Here is a 15,832-nt window from a genome sequence, read left to right as displayed (position 1 = left end):
TGCGATAACACCGTCCAAGTAATGGGAACGGCGTTACCGCGAGGGTAAGAGTAATCTGGTAGATTACTCATTACCCTCAAAAGGTGCCCCGGAGCCGCGGCAAAGGTTCAAAAGAGCCGCAGGTTGCCGACACCTGGTCTATACCATTGAGTGTGAATGATTATTACCTATATATAAATCCCCTAAATTGAAATATCATACTATTCCTTAATGCATACATGCAAATGAAAAAGTGCTAGTGCAAAATATTAAAGTGCTTGGTGTAAAATACCAAGTCTACGGCAATCTTGATCGCACGTGTTCAAAAAAACACACATCAGATAGGTGTTTGATTTAGTTTGTACCATCAACCAGACTTCTGGCTGGTATGACACATGGGGTAAAGAGCACAACTATTGCCATAAAATTATCCTCCAATCCTCCTCCAAAGACAAGCCTTAAGGGGCAACGATAGTGTTATATCATTAAAACCTTTGTTTAAAATAGACAGGTACTTACACAGTAAAGAAAACAAGAGTGCACAATTAAAAAAGCAAAATTAAAAAGTACAAAGTCCCGGGCCATGATGACATCACCGGCTAGGCCTTGTCCAACATGTTTTACCACCAATAAGCATTTTCAGGGGTGTGGAGTATGGCCAGCAATGCCAGTGACAGATCTTTTATACCAGTGAAATGCAATTAGCGGACCTCCAGCTGTTGCAAAAGTACAAGTCCCATCATGCCTCTGCCTCTGGGTGTCATGCTTGTGGCTGTCAGAGTCTTGCTATGCCTCATGGGATTTGTAGTTCTGCAACAGCTGGAGGTCCGCTAATTGCATATCCCTGTTTTATACTGATGGAGCTGCCTATTCTGCACATGTGTGAGCAGGCAATTCCTCAATACATCAGCTGGTACAGAGAAAGACTGGCGTTCTGGGCATGTTCTCCAATATACAAACAATCCAAAGAGCTGTATTTATGGAAAATAATTAACACAATAAAAGCGCCTAAAATTTATGGATTAAAATGTGCCTCTATTGTAAATCTCCTCGCTGAGGATCATAAATACAAAGTAAAAATCTGCCTGACTTCATCCAGTGCTCAGGTAGAATATTGTACTTCTATTTAAAACTAGTATTTATAACTGAAAAAAGTGAATACATTAACCACTTAAGGACCCGCTCACTGTGTGTATATATATATATATATATATATATATATATATATACGTAATTTTTTTAAAGATGGATATCTTGGTAAAGGCAGCAGCCGCTGCCACAACCGAGATATCCATCTTTCCTGTGAGCGGTCCTAAACGATAACGGTGGTCTCCATGGCGGATTCCCTGCGAGATCACCGTTATCGGCGGCGGGAGAGGGCCCACCCTCCCGCCGCTCTCCCGTGCCCTCCGCCGCTTACCGGAGCCGTCGGCAGCGGCGGAGGCGATCGGGTCCTCTCTTCTGCTCGGCTGGGATACGAGTGAAGGCAAGATGGCCCCCACCCGTCTCCATAGCATAGCAGGGCGGAAGCAACGTCAAAACGTCACTTCCGCCCATGCTTCTTAAAGGCATATTTTCAAATGACAATTATTTTATTTATTTTTTTGCATTTTAGTTTAAATATGAGATCTGAGGTCTTTTTGACCCCAGATCTCATATTTAAGAGGACCTGTCATGCTTTTTTCTATTACAAGGGATGTTTACATCCCTTGTAATAGGAATAAAAGTGACCTATTTTTTTTTTTGTGTAAAAATGAATAAAATAAATAAAAATAAATAAGAAAACCCCCAAATTTCTTTTTAAAGCGCCCCGTCCCGACGAGCTTGCGCGCAGAAGCAAACTCATACGTGAGTAGCGCCCGCATATGAAAACTGTGTTTAAACCACACAAGTGAGGTATCACCGATGTCGTTAGAGCGAGAGCAAGAATTTTAGCCGTAGACCTCCTCTGTAACTCAAAAGATGCAACCTATAGAATTTTTTAAACGTCATCTATGGAGATTTTTAAGGGTAAAAGTTTGACGCCATTCCACGAGCAGGCGCAATTTTGAAGCATGACATGTTGGGTATCATTTTACTCGGCATAACATTATCTTTCACAATATAAAAAAAAATTGGGCTAACTTTACTGTTGTCTTATTTTTCAATTCAAAAAAGAAATTTTTTTCCCCAAAAAGTGTGCTTGTAAGACCGCTGCACAAATACGGTGTGACAAAAAGTATTGCAATGACCGCCATTTTATTTTCTAGGGTGTTAGAAAAAAATATATAATGTTTGGGGGTTTTAAGTAATTTTCTAGCAAAAAAAATGTTTTTAATCTTGTAAACACCAAGTCTGAAAAACAGGCAAGGTCCTTAAGTTGTTAAAATCAAAAACATCACATTAAATATTACGCAAAATAAGTTAACACCATCATAAAGCAGTTACAGGACAAGAGTCTATTAAGATCCCAAGCTTTGTTAAGTCTATATGGATAATACAGGTGGTTCTCAAAAAATTAGCATATTGTGATAAAGTTCATTATATTCTGTAATGTACTGATAAACATTAGACTTTCATATATTTTAGATTCATTACACACAACTGAAGTAGTTCAAGCCTTTTTATTGTTTCTAATATTGAGGATTTTGGCATACAGCTCATGAAAACCCAAAATTCATATCTCAAAAAATTAGCATATCATGAAAAGGTTCTCTAAACGAGCTCTTCACCTAATCATCTGAATCAACTAATTAACTCTAAACACCTGCAAAAGATTCCTGAGGCTTTTAAAAACTCCCAGCCTGGTTCATTACTCCAAACCGCAATCATGGGTAAGACTGCTGACCTGACTGCTGTCCAGAAGGCCATCATTGACACCCTCAAGCAAGAGGGTAAGACACAGAAAGAAATTTCTGAACGAATAGGCTGTTCCCAGAGTGCTGTATCAAGGCACCTCAGTGGGAAGTCTGTGGGAAGGAAAAAGTGTGGCAGAAAACGCTGCACAACGAGAAGAGGTGACCGGACCCTGAGGAAGATTGTGGAGAAGGACCGATTCCAGACCTTGAGTCTGGAGTAGAAACATCCAGAGCCACTGAGTACAGGCGTGTGCAGGAAATGGGCTACAGGTGCCGCATTCCCCAGGTCAAGCCACTTTTGAACCAGAAACAGCAGCAGAAGCGCCTGACCTGGGCTACACAGAAGCAACACTGGACTGTTGCTCAGTGGTCCAAAGTACTTTTTTTGGATGAAAGCAAATTTTGCATGTCATTCGGTAATCAAGGTGCCAGAGTCTGGAGCAAGACTGGGGAGAGGGAAATGCCAAAATGCCTGAAGTCCAGTGTCAAGTACCCACAGTCAGTGATGGTCTGGGGTGCCATGTCAGGTGCTGGTGTTGGTCCGCTGTGTTTTATCAAGGGCAGGGTGAATGCAGCTAGCTATCAGGAGATTTTGGAGCACTTCATGCTTCCATCTGCTGAAAAGCTTTATGGAGATGAAGATTTTATTTTTCAGCACGGCCTGGCACCTGCTCACAGTGCCAAAACCACTGGTTTACTGACCATGGTATTACTTTGCTCAATTGGCCTGCCAACTCTCCTGACCTGAACCCCATAGAGAATCTGTGGGATATTGGGAAGAGAAAGTTGAGAAACGCAAGACCCAACACTCTGGATGAGCTTAAGGCCGCTACTGAAGCATCCTGGGCCTCCATAACACCTCAGCAGTGCCACAAGCTGATTGCCTCCATGCCACGCCGCATTGAAGCAGTCGTTTCTGCAAAAGGATTCCCGACCAAGTATTGAGTGCATAACTGAACATAATTATTTGAAGGTTGACTTTTTTTTTTTATTAAAAACACTTTTCTTTTATTGGTCGGATGAAATATGCTATTTCTTTGAGATAGGAATTTTGGGTTTTCATGAGCTGTATGCCAAAATCATCAATATTAAAACAATAAAAGGCTTGAACTACTTCAGTTGTGTGTAATGAATCTAACATATATGAAAGTCTAATGTTTATCAGTACATTACAGAAAATAATGAACTTTATCACAATATGCTAATTTGAGAACCTCCTGTATGTCTTGAGTGAATATATCCAATGAGTCTCCAATCCGGAGATTCCGCGGATACAGTGATTTCCTCTCCAATATCTTTCTATGCCAACAAGTATAGGAAAAGAGGGATCTCTATTGTGGTGTAGTCTATAATGTTTAGACAAACTATGGCCCTTAAACCCCTTCCTGATGTGGGCAATGTGCTTGTAGTGCCCACAAGGTCCTTGCAACATATTGAAGACTGCAAGGACATTGAAAGAGATAGACCACAACTATATTGACATTTATTCTTATACTTTGCAATAGCACTTTTTTGTTTGCATTTGTGATTTACATTGTGTATATAATCATTTGCACTTTATGGTATAGAATTTTATAATTACAATTTATTCGGAAACGCACCTATACATTAAAATCACATTGTAATTACCGATAAACAATGTAAGTAATCTCACCAGAACCGACTAACTGGGATTCCTGTTTTTATATTCCACAGTGAAATGAGCTTACAATTCAGGGTGAAATCTCCCACTTGACTAAAGCTGTGACCACACTTTTTTCTTATTGGCTTAATTTTCTTCTACATGCTAATCACACATGAGCAGGATTCTCTGCAGCTTTTCCCTAGTCAATACTTATAGTGAACTCATGAGGATAAAAATAAGGCAGCTGCCACTTCTGGATTTCTTTTAAAGATGCACAATCTGCTGTGTCATCTTGATCCTTGCTTTGCTACCTACTAACATGCTGACATGGAGCAAATGTGCAGTAGTTTAGATTTCACAAGCTGTTTGTTAGTTTTAGTTCAATAATAGTGTATTGGGCATTAGTCATTGTATTCTATTGGGTAGCAAGCATAGAGAGCAAAATGAAAACCTAGGTGGCTAAATTCAAGCATTAAAACATAACAAATAAATGAGAACAAACAGGCCTTTAAAAAGTAGAAGGAACACCCTCAGCATTCCAGATTTACAAGGTGTAAAACAAGACATGTAAAGGTCAAATCAGTAAATAAATCAAAATATCAAGGATATCAATAGTAAAAAAGTTAAGAAAGAACACATAGGCTCCAATACAGATGAATATGGGACATTTGTCACAAATGGCAAGAAAAAGGCAGATGCATTAAATCATTTTTTCCTCTTCAATTTTTACAAATGAAAAATATGGGTTTTATAGTCGTAACAGTAATACTAATGGAGGTACCTCTGTGGGTGACAGAAAACCAGGTACAAAAGACTCTAGAGAAACCTAATGTGAGCAAATCACCAGGTTCAGATGGCTTATACCTGCAATTCCGTAGGGAACTTAGCTCACTTATGGCCCACGCCACAATTTATTTTAAAGGACATTACTGACTGGAATGGAACCAAGTTATTGAAGTTGAGCAAATGTGGTACCTATTTACAAAAAGGGATCGATATGTATACCAGCAAATTACAGACCAGTCAGCCTAACATCAATAGTATGTAAGGTATTTGAGAGAATAGTAAGGGACTCATTTAAAAAATGTGTCTCTATGTTAATGTATCATAAATGACAACCAGCATGGACTTATGAAAGTCTGTTCTTGTCACAGATTCTCATTCTATGAGAAAGTAAGTGAAAAATTGGATGGTGGAAGTCCAGTGGATGTAGTTTGTGTAGTTTATGTAGTTTTGCTACAGCATTTGATTGTGTACCTCATAGACCTTTAATCTTTAAAACATAATCTTTAGCAGAGCATGATCCCCTACCTTCGGAGACTGGGCTGCAGGGCAGTATTCCAACATAAAAAATGTATAGAGAAAAGGTCCTTATAATCTGATAGACTGCTAGGCACTGCATGCTAAAAAAACACCCTGATAAATGCTAATGTGACTGTATATTCCTTCTAACACAATGCACAACCTTGCTTTGGGAACTTGGTGCTTTGTACTTGTTCTTCCTGTTAAGACACTTTATTTTGTAACATTTAAGGGGTATCTACAAAAGTAAGGTTTTTTTATTACAGGGCCACTCTTTCCATTTGTACAGACCAAATAAAGACTGAGGGTTTCATTCTCTTACAGGCATGTCGCGACTTTTTGGAGTTAGCAGATACCCACAGTCGCAAATGGCACCGTGCTTTACAGTATGAACGTGAGCAAAGGGTCCGTCTGGAAGAGACTATTGAGCAGCTAGCAAAGCAACACAACAGCTTGGAACGAGCTTGCAGAGGGGCACCTGGCCTGTCCTCCAACACTACAGGAATCCCCAGCTCTGTAAAAGGTAAATCACCTTCTGTAAAAGGCAAAAAAATTACTGAATTTAATCATTAAGGCCAAGAGTGATGTTCACTACCGAACCAACAATCCTAAATCATTTGTTGCTGATCTTCCAATAGTACCCATGATTTGTGTGTTGTTGTCATTGGTCTGTTCATTAACATTGCCCATTACGCTGCTTTATTTGGTAAGATTGATTGCGGTAGAAAATCTCAAAAAGTCATCAGTGCTATATTATCCATATGAAAAAAGATCACTCAGTAATGTTACTACCTTGAGACGCTTTCTCACCTGGGGTTACTAAAATATTGTAATCAAAAACATATATTGGAATTTACACAATTCACTACTCTATTATACATCCCACGACTACATGCATTGTACAGTACTTTTTTGTTCTCCACACTTTTGCACTGCATATGCTGTTGAATACCGTACATTCTTTACTCTACACACTTCTCCAATATAGTTTATGTAATTTACTTCACACCTTTCCAATGTCTGCACTGTGCTGTACGTTACATAGTCCACACCTTTTCAAGGTGTGCACTATGTTGAAAAATTTGAAATGACTCAGTTCTACTATGTACACTGTGTAGTATGTATGTTATATAATCTACACTGCTACATTGTGGTATAGTCTGCTGTACATTAAATAACAATCATTTGGCTACATTGAAGTTGGCTGACATGATACATCATCATGGTCCTTTCCTTTTGTAAGTTTATCAAAACGTCTCCAACAAAGACTGCCTGTGGTCCATAACTATTGGGTTTGGGTTTCATTTTCCCAAACTTCTCTAAAGGTAAAAAACTTGGTTGCGATCAACACAAACAGTTCTTTCTATAGAAACCTTAAAAGATGAGGCATACACTGTGAAGATTTACATGCTAGGCTTTGTGAAAAGACCTCACAAGTCTTCTTCTAGATTCATAGAAGCCATACTACAGCTTCTATGAATGAAATAGGATCTATGAATGAAGGATGGGTGGATGATTAACCACTTAAGGACCCCTTCACGCCGATATACGTCGGCAGAATGGCACGGCTGGGCACATCAACGTACCTGTACGTTGCCCTTTAAGCCCAGCCGCGGGGTAGCGCGCGGCGCGGGCGCGTGCACGCGACCCGGTCTGAAGCTCCGTGGCCGCGGGACTCGCGGGCCCGATCGCCGCTGGAGTCCCGCGATCGGTCCCCGGAGCTAAAGAACGGGGAGAGCTGTGTGTAAACACAGCTTCCCCGTTCTTCTCTGTGGCACCGTCATCGATCGTGTGTTCCCTTATATAGGGAATCACAATCGATGACGTCACACCTACAGCCACACCCCCCTACAGTTAGAAACTCAGATGAGGTCATACATAACCCCATCAGCGCCCCCTTGTGGTTAACTCCCAAACTGCAATTGTCATTTTCACAGTAAACAATGCATTTAAAAATGCATTTTTTGCTGTTAAAATGACAATGGTCCCAAAAATGTGTCAAAATTGTCCGAAATGTCCGCCATTATGTCGCAGTCATGAAAAAAATCGCTGATCGCCGCCATTGGTAGTAAAAAAAAAAAAATTAATAAAAAAAAATGCAATAAAACTATCCCCTATTTTGTAAACGCTATAAATTTTGCGCAAACCAACCGATAAACGCTTATTGTGATTTTTTTTACCAAAAACAGGTAGAAGAATACGTATCGGCCTAAACTGAGGAAAAACATTTTTTTTATATATTTTTGGGGGATATTTATTATAGCAAAAAGTAAAAAATATTGAATTTTTTTTCAAAATTGTCGCTCTATTTTTGTTTATAGCGCAAAAAATAAAAACCGCAGAGGTGATCAAATACCACCAAAAGAAAGCTCTATTTGTGGGAAAAAAAGGACGCCAATTGTGTTTGGAAACCACGTCGCACGACCGCGCAATTGTCAGTTAAATCGACGCAGTGCCGAATCGCAAAAACTGGCCGGGTCCTTTAGATGCCTAAAGGTCCGGGTCTTAAGTGGTTAATAGGTCCATCACCCTCCCTTCATGAATCGTGTTCCATTCATAGAAGCTGTAGTACAGCGTCTATGAATGCTGCCACTGGGAGGAAAGTGTAGGCATCGTCAGGCTTTCTTGATGCACGCATGTGACAACCCCTTAGTTATATTAAAGCAGTAGCAAGCTCCTGAATTAAAAAACAAAATGTGGGCCCCTGGGTGATTCAAGCCATAATATGCTAGTTTGCAATGCATATTAGCACATTATGACAGACTTGCCTTAAAATTGTTGGCACTTCTATCTTCACCTGGTCTTCTTTCCGTGTGCTTTTTGGCTGTTTGAATAACTGGGCCGCAATGATGTCACTCCTGCACCTGCGCACAGGAGTTATGCTTCAAGCGTGAATATCTCATAAACACCACAAGTTTAGGAGACATTCACTGCACCAGCAGGTAAGCGTTATTATAGGCTTATCTGTAGGTACAAGTCAAAAAAGTGGAGTTTACTACTGCTTTAACCCTTGTCTCACCAAAAGAGTATGGCAGTGGGGGGATGGGGGGCATAGGGTGGATGAAGATTTTCAATAACAGAAGAAGAATCAGCACAAGACACACATCCTACTTTCTGTAAGTTATGTCCCTTGTTCTGATTCTTGTTTGTGATTTAGGCTGCACTTTGGCTTTATAAAAATTGTTCAAAACTGCTTGGCCCCAGATTTGTGGTCGTAGCAAAACTAAGTAGCCCATTAAAGCAAATTATTGGAAGTACAGCCCAGAGTATTTATGAACTGGCTCGGTTCACACACTGTATCTGATTCGCATAACATGTAAACCGGACTAGCCTTTAATGGAGTCAGTTCACATATATGCAGTTTGGTTGTGGTTCGAATTAAAAAGGTCCTGTGCATTTTTTCAGTTCAGGTTAAGTGTCAAATTTGCACCTGAAGCACCAAAACTGAAACTGGACCCTCGCGCTAGACTCTGCACAGAAACTGGACCCTCATATATGTGAACCGAGCCTTAGGCCTCGTACACACGACCGGATCTGTCCGCTGGGATTTATCCGCGGATCAGTTCCAGCAGACAAATCCGGTCGTGTGTACGGCCTAGCGGACCGTTTTCAGCGGATTATCCGCCCGTGTGTATGGGGCCTTAGGAGAAAATGTTAACTTCATGCAGACATGGAAAACCGTACATCTGTAATGCAGGTTCAGCTGAACTCTTACAACTGAAAAGAAAAGCGCATATCTTCTATGCAGGACATTACAGCCCTAACATTTATGATGGTAAATCATATATTAAAAGGCAAGAACCAGAACACGAGATCGTTCTTCACTGGATTGCAGTCTACTGTCTAAAACTGCTCTGATTGGCTGCTGGTTGCTGCTGACATTATGTACACTGACAATGTGTGTTATGACTCACGCTGTCACCAGAGCAAAGTGAAGCCAGTGCTTTCTCTACTTATTCTGTCACTTCTCATCAGCAGCCGAAGGTTAATGTGTGTCAAAAGTCGTCATTGGCTGAGTCTGAAGAAAACTGAAAAACAGTAAAGCACTTTAAATTTTAATATAGAAACATGAAATAAATAAATATATATATATATATATATATATATATATATATATATATATGTATATATAAAACAGTATCTCACAAAAGTGAGTTCACCCCTCCCATTTTTGTAAATATTTTATTATATCTTTTCATGTGACAACACTGAAGAAATTACACTTTGCTACAATGTAAAGTAGTGAGTATACAGCTTGTATAACAGTGTAAATTTGCTGTCCCCTCAAAATAACTCAACACACAGCCATTAATGTCTAAACCGCTGGCAACAAAAGTGAGTATACTCCTAAGTGAAAATGTCCAAATTGGGCCCAATTAGCAATTTTCCCTCCCCGGTGTCATGTGACTTGTTAGTGTTACAAGGTCTCTGGTGTGAATGGGGAGCAGGTGTGTTAAATTTGGTGTTATCACTCTCACTCTCTCATACTGGTCACTGGAAGTTCAACATGGCACCTCATGGCAAAAAAACTCTCTGAGGATCTGAAAAAAAGTCCCTGAAACATATGCAGAGCTTGTCTTTACCCTCAGGTAAAGTGATGTGAAGCTGGACACTTATCCAACATCAGCGCTGTTTACCAATAGATCCTTTATTGTGTTCTAAATGTTGGTGTATTTTTATATATATATATATATATATATATATATATATATATGTATACAAATGACATGGGGACATATTTGTATTGATTTCGGTGGAAGATTGGGAGTCCACCCTGACATTTTCTCCATCACCCAACACCTAAAGAGAGAGGTAACCCACCTGAAGTTTTTATATATATATATAGCCCGCCTAGCACAGAAACCAACTTCATTATCAAGGCATATGCCATTTGGGCATAATTTTTTCTGTGCTGATAAGCTATGAGTAAGCACCAGTAGTTGCTTCTGGGACATAACTCTTCATTTTCCCATGAATACTATCAGGTGATCATTATTATTTTATTTTTTTAATAAAAAAAGAAAACAAATACTTTCTACAACACACAAAGACCACCTTTGTTAGGGACGTAATAGAAATCGCACTCTTCTAACATATCCAATGCAAAGTATTTACCAGACAAAATGGACATTATTTGTTTTTGTTTATTTTTTTGTTTTCTCTTGTTCATCATTTATTTATAAGAGAATTGCAGGGATCTGCTGCATTAAGAGGGAAGTGCCCAGGGGTGGCTCTTGGGTTGGCTGTGCATTTATTTGCATAACTGTATAGGTTATTGTATTGTATTTTAATGGAAGTCTTGTCGTAATAAAGATAAACATTTTACAAAAAATTCCTCCAGCCAGTCATTCTGCAAGCATATATTAATAACAAATCAGTTATCTTTTTCCCTGGGAAAAGGAATATATTATCAATACACATACTGCAGGATAGCTCGTTAAAATATAAATAACATGATGCAAACAATGACCAGAATAATACATTTTCTTCTAGCTGTAGACAAAAGACACACATATATACATTATATTCCGTAAGAGTCCCCCAAGGTTCTGTCCTCTGGCCCCTTCTCTTTTTTATCTACACCTCCTGCTTTGGTTAATTGATAAACTCCCACAGCTTCCAATACCATCTCTATGCTGTCTGAATCTATGGGCCAGATTCACAAAGAGATATGACGGTGTATCTCCTGATACGCCGTTGTATCTCTGACTTACACTGGTCTTATCTATGCGCCTGATTCATAGAATCAGTTACGCATAGATATGGCTAAGATCCGACAGGTATAACTGTGTTACACCGTCGGATCTTATTTGTAATTTAAAAATGGCGCGGGGGAGCGTTCCCGCTGATTTACGTTGAATAATATGTAAATCAGCGAGATACGCGAATTCACGAACGTACGCGGACCCGACGCAGTGTTACGACGTTTCCGTAGCGGCTTTCCCGGCGTATACTTACCCACGCTTCTATTTGCGGAGCAGCCAATGTTAAGTATAGCCGTCGTTCCCGCGTCGCTTTTGAATTTTTTTACGTCGTTTGCGTAAATCGTTCTGTAATACGGATGGACGTCGTTTACGTAAGCGTCGAAACCACTGACGTCCTAGTGACGTCAGTGGGAGCAATGCACGCCGGGTAAATTCATGACCTGCGCATGCTCATTTAAATCGGCGCAGGGACGCGCCTGATTTAAATAGCACACTCCCCCTAGCCGAGGAATCTGAATTCCGCTGGGGGATTTGCGATACGCCGACGCAAGTTTGGAGGTAAGTGGTTTGTGAATTACCCACTTGCCTCTCAAACTTGCGGGAGGGTATCTTAAATCAGATAGATCACGCGGATCTAAAGATCCGCTGATCTACGTGAATCTGGCCCTATGTCTCTACCCTTTCCCCACCCATTGACAGGGGTGTAGACTTTTTTTTTTAAAACTGCTTGTCCAAGGAACTAAATCGGGTCCCAATCTACTTGTTCTGATAAAAGAAAAATAATTTTAACCAAAACCATATATAAATACAGTTTTATAACGTATAAAACAGGTAAATATTGCGCTTATCTAAAAAACTAGAAAAAAGGGGGAGCTGCTACACAACAATGTGACAAAGATTCAAAAGTGATAAAAATATAAATGTAGCGCTGGTGGTTAAGGAGAAAACTCAATATCTCACTGAGTGAATATGATCACTGGGTGTAAAACAGTGAACAAAAATGTTAACAAAATAACCAAGCAATTAAAGTGAATGTGTTAATAAGTCCACACAAAAAAGGAAATATAATACAAATAATAATATCCATCAATGTAAAATGTGAAGTGAAGGTGAAGACGATGTAGCCACATGGATCATCATGGGAATTTTTTTTCCAACTAAATGAAAATAGATGAAATACGCTTACCAGAACGAATGGATCTACCTGTCAGCGACAGCAGATCATGCAGGCATAGGGGATCCCAAAAAGAATCCGCTCAACTTGTCTGGCGACTGTGGATGGTTGGAACCACGAAACTTGGCCGTAGTACCCGACAGTCCTCAGCTGAGGACCCTGGATGGATGGAACTAACCGGAGCTCAGAGGGTATCCCCCCTGCTTCCAACAGATGGAAAAGGGGTCAATGCAGGCACGATAGAACAGCTCCAAAAACGTACTCCAATCTCTAGTGTTGTCTATTATTAATTGGTGGAGAGAAGAAAAATGATTCTTATAGATGTGGGGCTTCTATTGAGGAGCTGGTGCTCCACTTCTCATTGCCTTCTCCTCCTCTGTCAAATCTCTCTACACGCGTTCCCTTAATGACTTCCACCATTGCTGGAATATTTTGCCTTTTAGAGAACGTTTTATGGCTGTCTGCAAGGCTTTTTGAACAAAGTCAGATTGAGTCTGTCCTAAGGCCGGCCATACACAGTGCAAATTTTTTTCCTGCAACAGTGCTGACAGGGGAAGACCACTGTCAGCACTGTTGCAGGAAGGAAATTTCCGTACGTCGGTACCTTGATGCTAAATACCTTTGTTATGGCAGCAGCTAGCTGCCGTAACCTTGGTATTTTCAGGAACGGCGTACATTTCTCTTTAAGATAAAAGTGGTCTCTGCAGCAGATTCGCGGCAAGATCACTTTTATTGGGGGCTGGAGAGGCCCCCCCCCATCCCGCCACGCTTCGGTCATCTCCGCCGTTTACCAGAGCCATTGGTAGTGGCGGAGACGATTGCAACCGCTCCCCTCACTGCCTGGATGCTGAGTGAGGGAAAGATGGCACCTGCTCGACTCCATAGCATTGGAGGGCAGAAGCGACATCAAACGTCACTTCTGCCCAATGCTCTTAAAGGGGATTTTTTTTGTATGACATTTATTTTTATTTTTATTGCATTTTAGTGTTAATTTGAGATCTGAGGTCTTTTTGACCCCAGATCTTATATTTAAGAGGTCCTGTCATGCTTTTTTTCTATTACGAGGGATGTTAACAATCATTGTAATAGGAATAAAAGTGACACCATTTTTTTTAAAGGACAGTGTAAAAAAATAAAAAGGTAAAATAAATAGTAATAAAAAAAAACGCCCCATCCCACCAAGCTTGTGCGCAGAAGCAAACGCATGCGTAAGTCACGCCGGCATAGGAACACAGTGTTCAAACAACACGTGTGAGGTATCGCCGCGATCATTCGAGCGTGAGTAATAATTCTATCCCTAGACCTCCTCTGTAACTCAAAACTGGTAACCTGTAGAAATTATTTTTACTTTGCCCATGGAGATTTTTAAGTGCCAAAGTTTGTCGCCATTCCACAAGCGGGCGCAATTTGTTTGCTTATAAATGTCACGCATAAAGGCGTGACATGTTGGGTATCAATTTACTTGGCATAACTTGGGCTAACTTTACTGTTGTCTTAATTTTTAACTCAAAAAAGTGCATTTTTTTTCCCCACATAAATTGAGCTTGTGAGACCGCTGCGCAAATACGTTGTGAAATAAAGTATTGCAATGATCGCCATTATAGGATGTCTGAAAATTATATATAGATATATATATATATATATATAGATATATAGATAGATAGATAGATAGATAGATAGATAGATAGATAGATAGATAGATAGATAGATAGATAGATATATGGGCCCGGATTCAGAAAGGAGATACGACGGCATATCTCCGGATATGCCGTCGTATCTCTGAGTGTGCGGCGTCGTATCTATGTGACTGATTCATAGAAACATTTACGCATAGATTTCCCTAAGATCCGACCGGCGTAAGTGTCTTACACCATCGTATCTTAGGCTGCATATTTACGCTGGCCGCTAGGTGGCGCTTCCGTATATTTACGCAAGGAATATGCTAATTAGGTAGATACGCCGATTCAGAAACGTACGTCCGACCCAGCGAATTTTTTTACGTCGTTTACGTTCGGCTTTTTCCAGCGTAAAGTTACCCCTGCTATATGAGGGGTATCCTATGTTAAGTATGGACGTCGTTCCCGCGTCGAGTTTTGGAAATTTTACGTCGTTTGCGTAAGTCGTTCGCGAATAGGGCTGTACGTATGTTACGTTCACGTCTAAAGCAATGACGATTTGCGGCGTAATTTCGAGCATGCGCACTGGGATTTTTTCCTGAACGGCGCATGCGCCGTTCGTAAAAAACGTAAAATACGCGGGGTCACCTGAAATTTAAATAAAACACGCCCACATCATCCAGATTTGAATTAGGTGGGCTTACACCGGAGCACATACGTTACGCCGCCGTAACTTAGGGCGCAAGTCCTTTCTGAATACGGTACTTGCGCCCTAACTTACGGCGGCATAACGTATCTGCGATACATTACGCCCGCCCATAGATAGACAATTCTATCTGAATCCGGGCCATAATGTTTGGGGGTTCTAAGTAATTTTCTAGCAAAAAAAAAAGAAACAAGAAGCGTCATAAAGAGGCTCGATCCTTAAGTGGTTAAAGTAGAACTATAGGCGATTTGTTTTCATTTTGGATAGAGCAAAGGAGGGTTATATTCCCTTCACTTCCTGTCCCATAGTAGGTTTGCCACCTGTTCAGGATTCACCCGGACAATTTGCATTTTGAATCATGTGTCAGACAGGAATGTGGCTCAGAACAGGGCATGATAGGAGAGTGAGCAGGCACTATGTGCACAGTATTACTATTCTCTTTGGAGCACCCAAAGGTGTCCCAGGTATGTTACAATCCTATAGTGTATATTTTAAAAAAAAAATTATTGTGCGCCGCTAAAGTGTTCGGGTTTGGCTTCAAGAAAAAGTGGCAGTCCTATCTTGGTGAGAGGAAATCCCTGCAAATTAAGGGAATTCATTGGGGACCCCCAGATCACCAGAACTAGTGTCCCCATTGGAACATTTTCCTTCTATTACTCTTCAGGTGACAACCCAAAATTTGTGATTTTCTTTTACTTTCACTTTGAATGATAACGGTAAGCAGGACAAATAGAGAGAGTGAATCTCTTTAATGGGGACACAGACAGCAATAAAGACTGAGAGGGTTCTAATCTTTCTCTACTCTATCCAAAAAAGTTTTAAGTTTAAAGTTTTGCCTTTAGTTATACTTTAAGGCATCCATCATCCGAACATAAATGTGGAAATCTCT

At 40.3% G+C, this 15,832-nt stretch overlaps 1 protein-coding gene across 1 annotated transcript in view; it reads left to right on the top strand.

The window, feature by feature from the left end:
* OSBP2 (oxysterol binding protein 2) overlaps positions 1-15,832 on the top strand; it is a 350,477-nt gene that overhangs the window by 221,791 nt on the left and 112,854 nt on the right. The window contains exon 4 of the mRNA XM_040345226.1: positions 6,067-6,265. Within this exon, the coding sequence (XP_040201160.1) occupies positions 6,067-6,265 (199 nt within the window). The remainder of the gene's footprint in view (positions 1-6,066; positions 6,266-15,832) is intronic.

This window comes from Rana temporaria, chromosome 1 (genome assembly GCF_905171775.1).
Source record: "Rana temporaria chromosome 1, aRanTem1.1, whole genome shotgun sequence".
Taxonomy (NCBI): Eukaryota; Metazoa; Chordata; class Amphibia; order Anura; family Ranidae; genus Rana; species Rana temporaria.
This window is presented reverse-complemented; position numbering and strand designations above follow the sequence as displayed.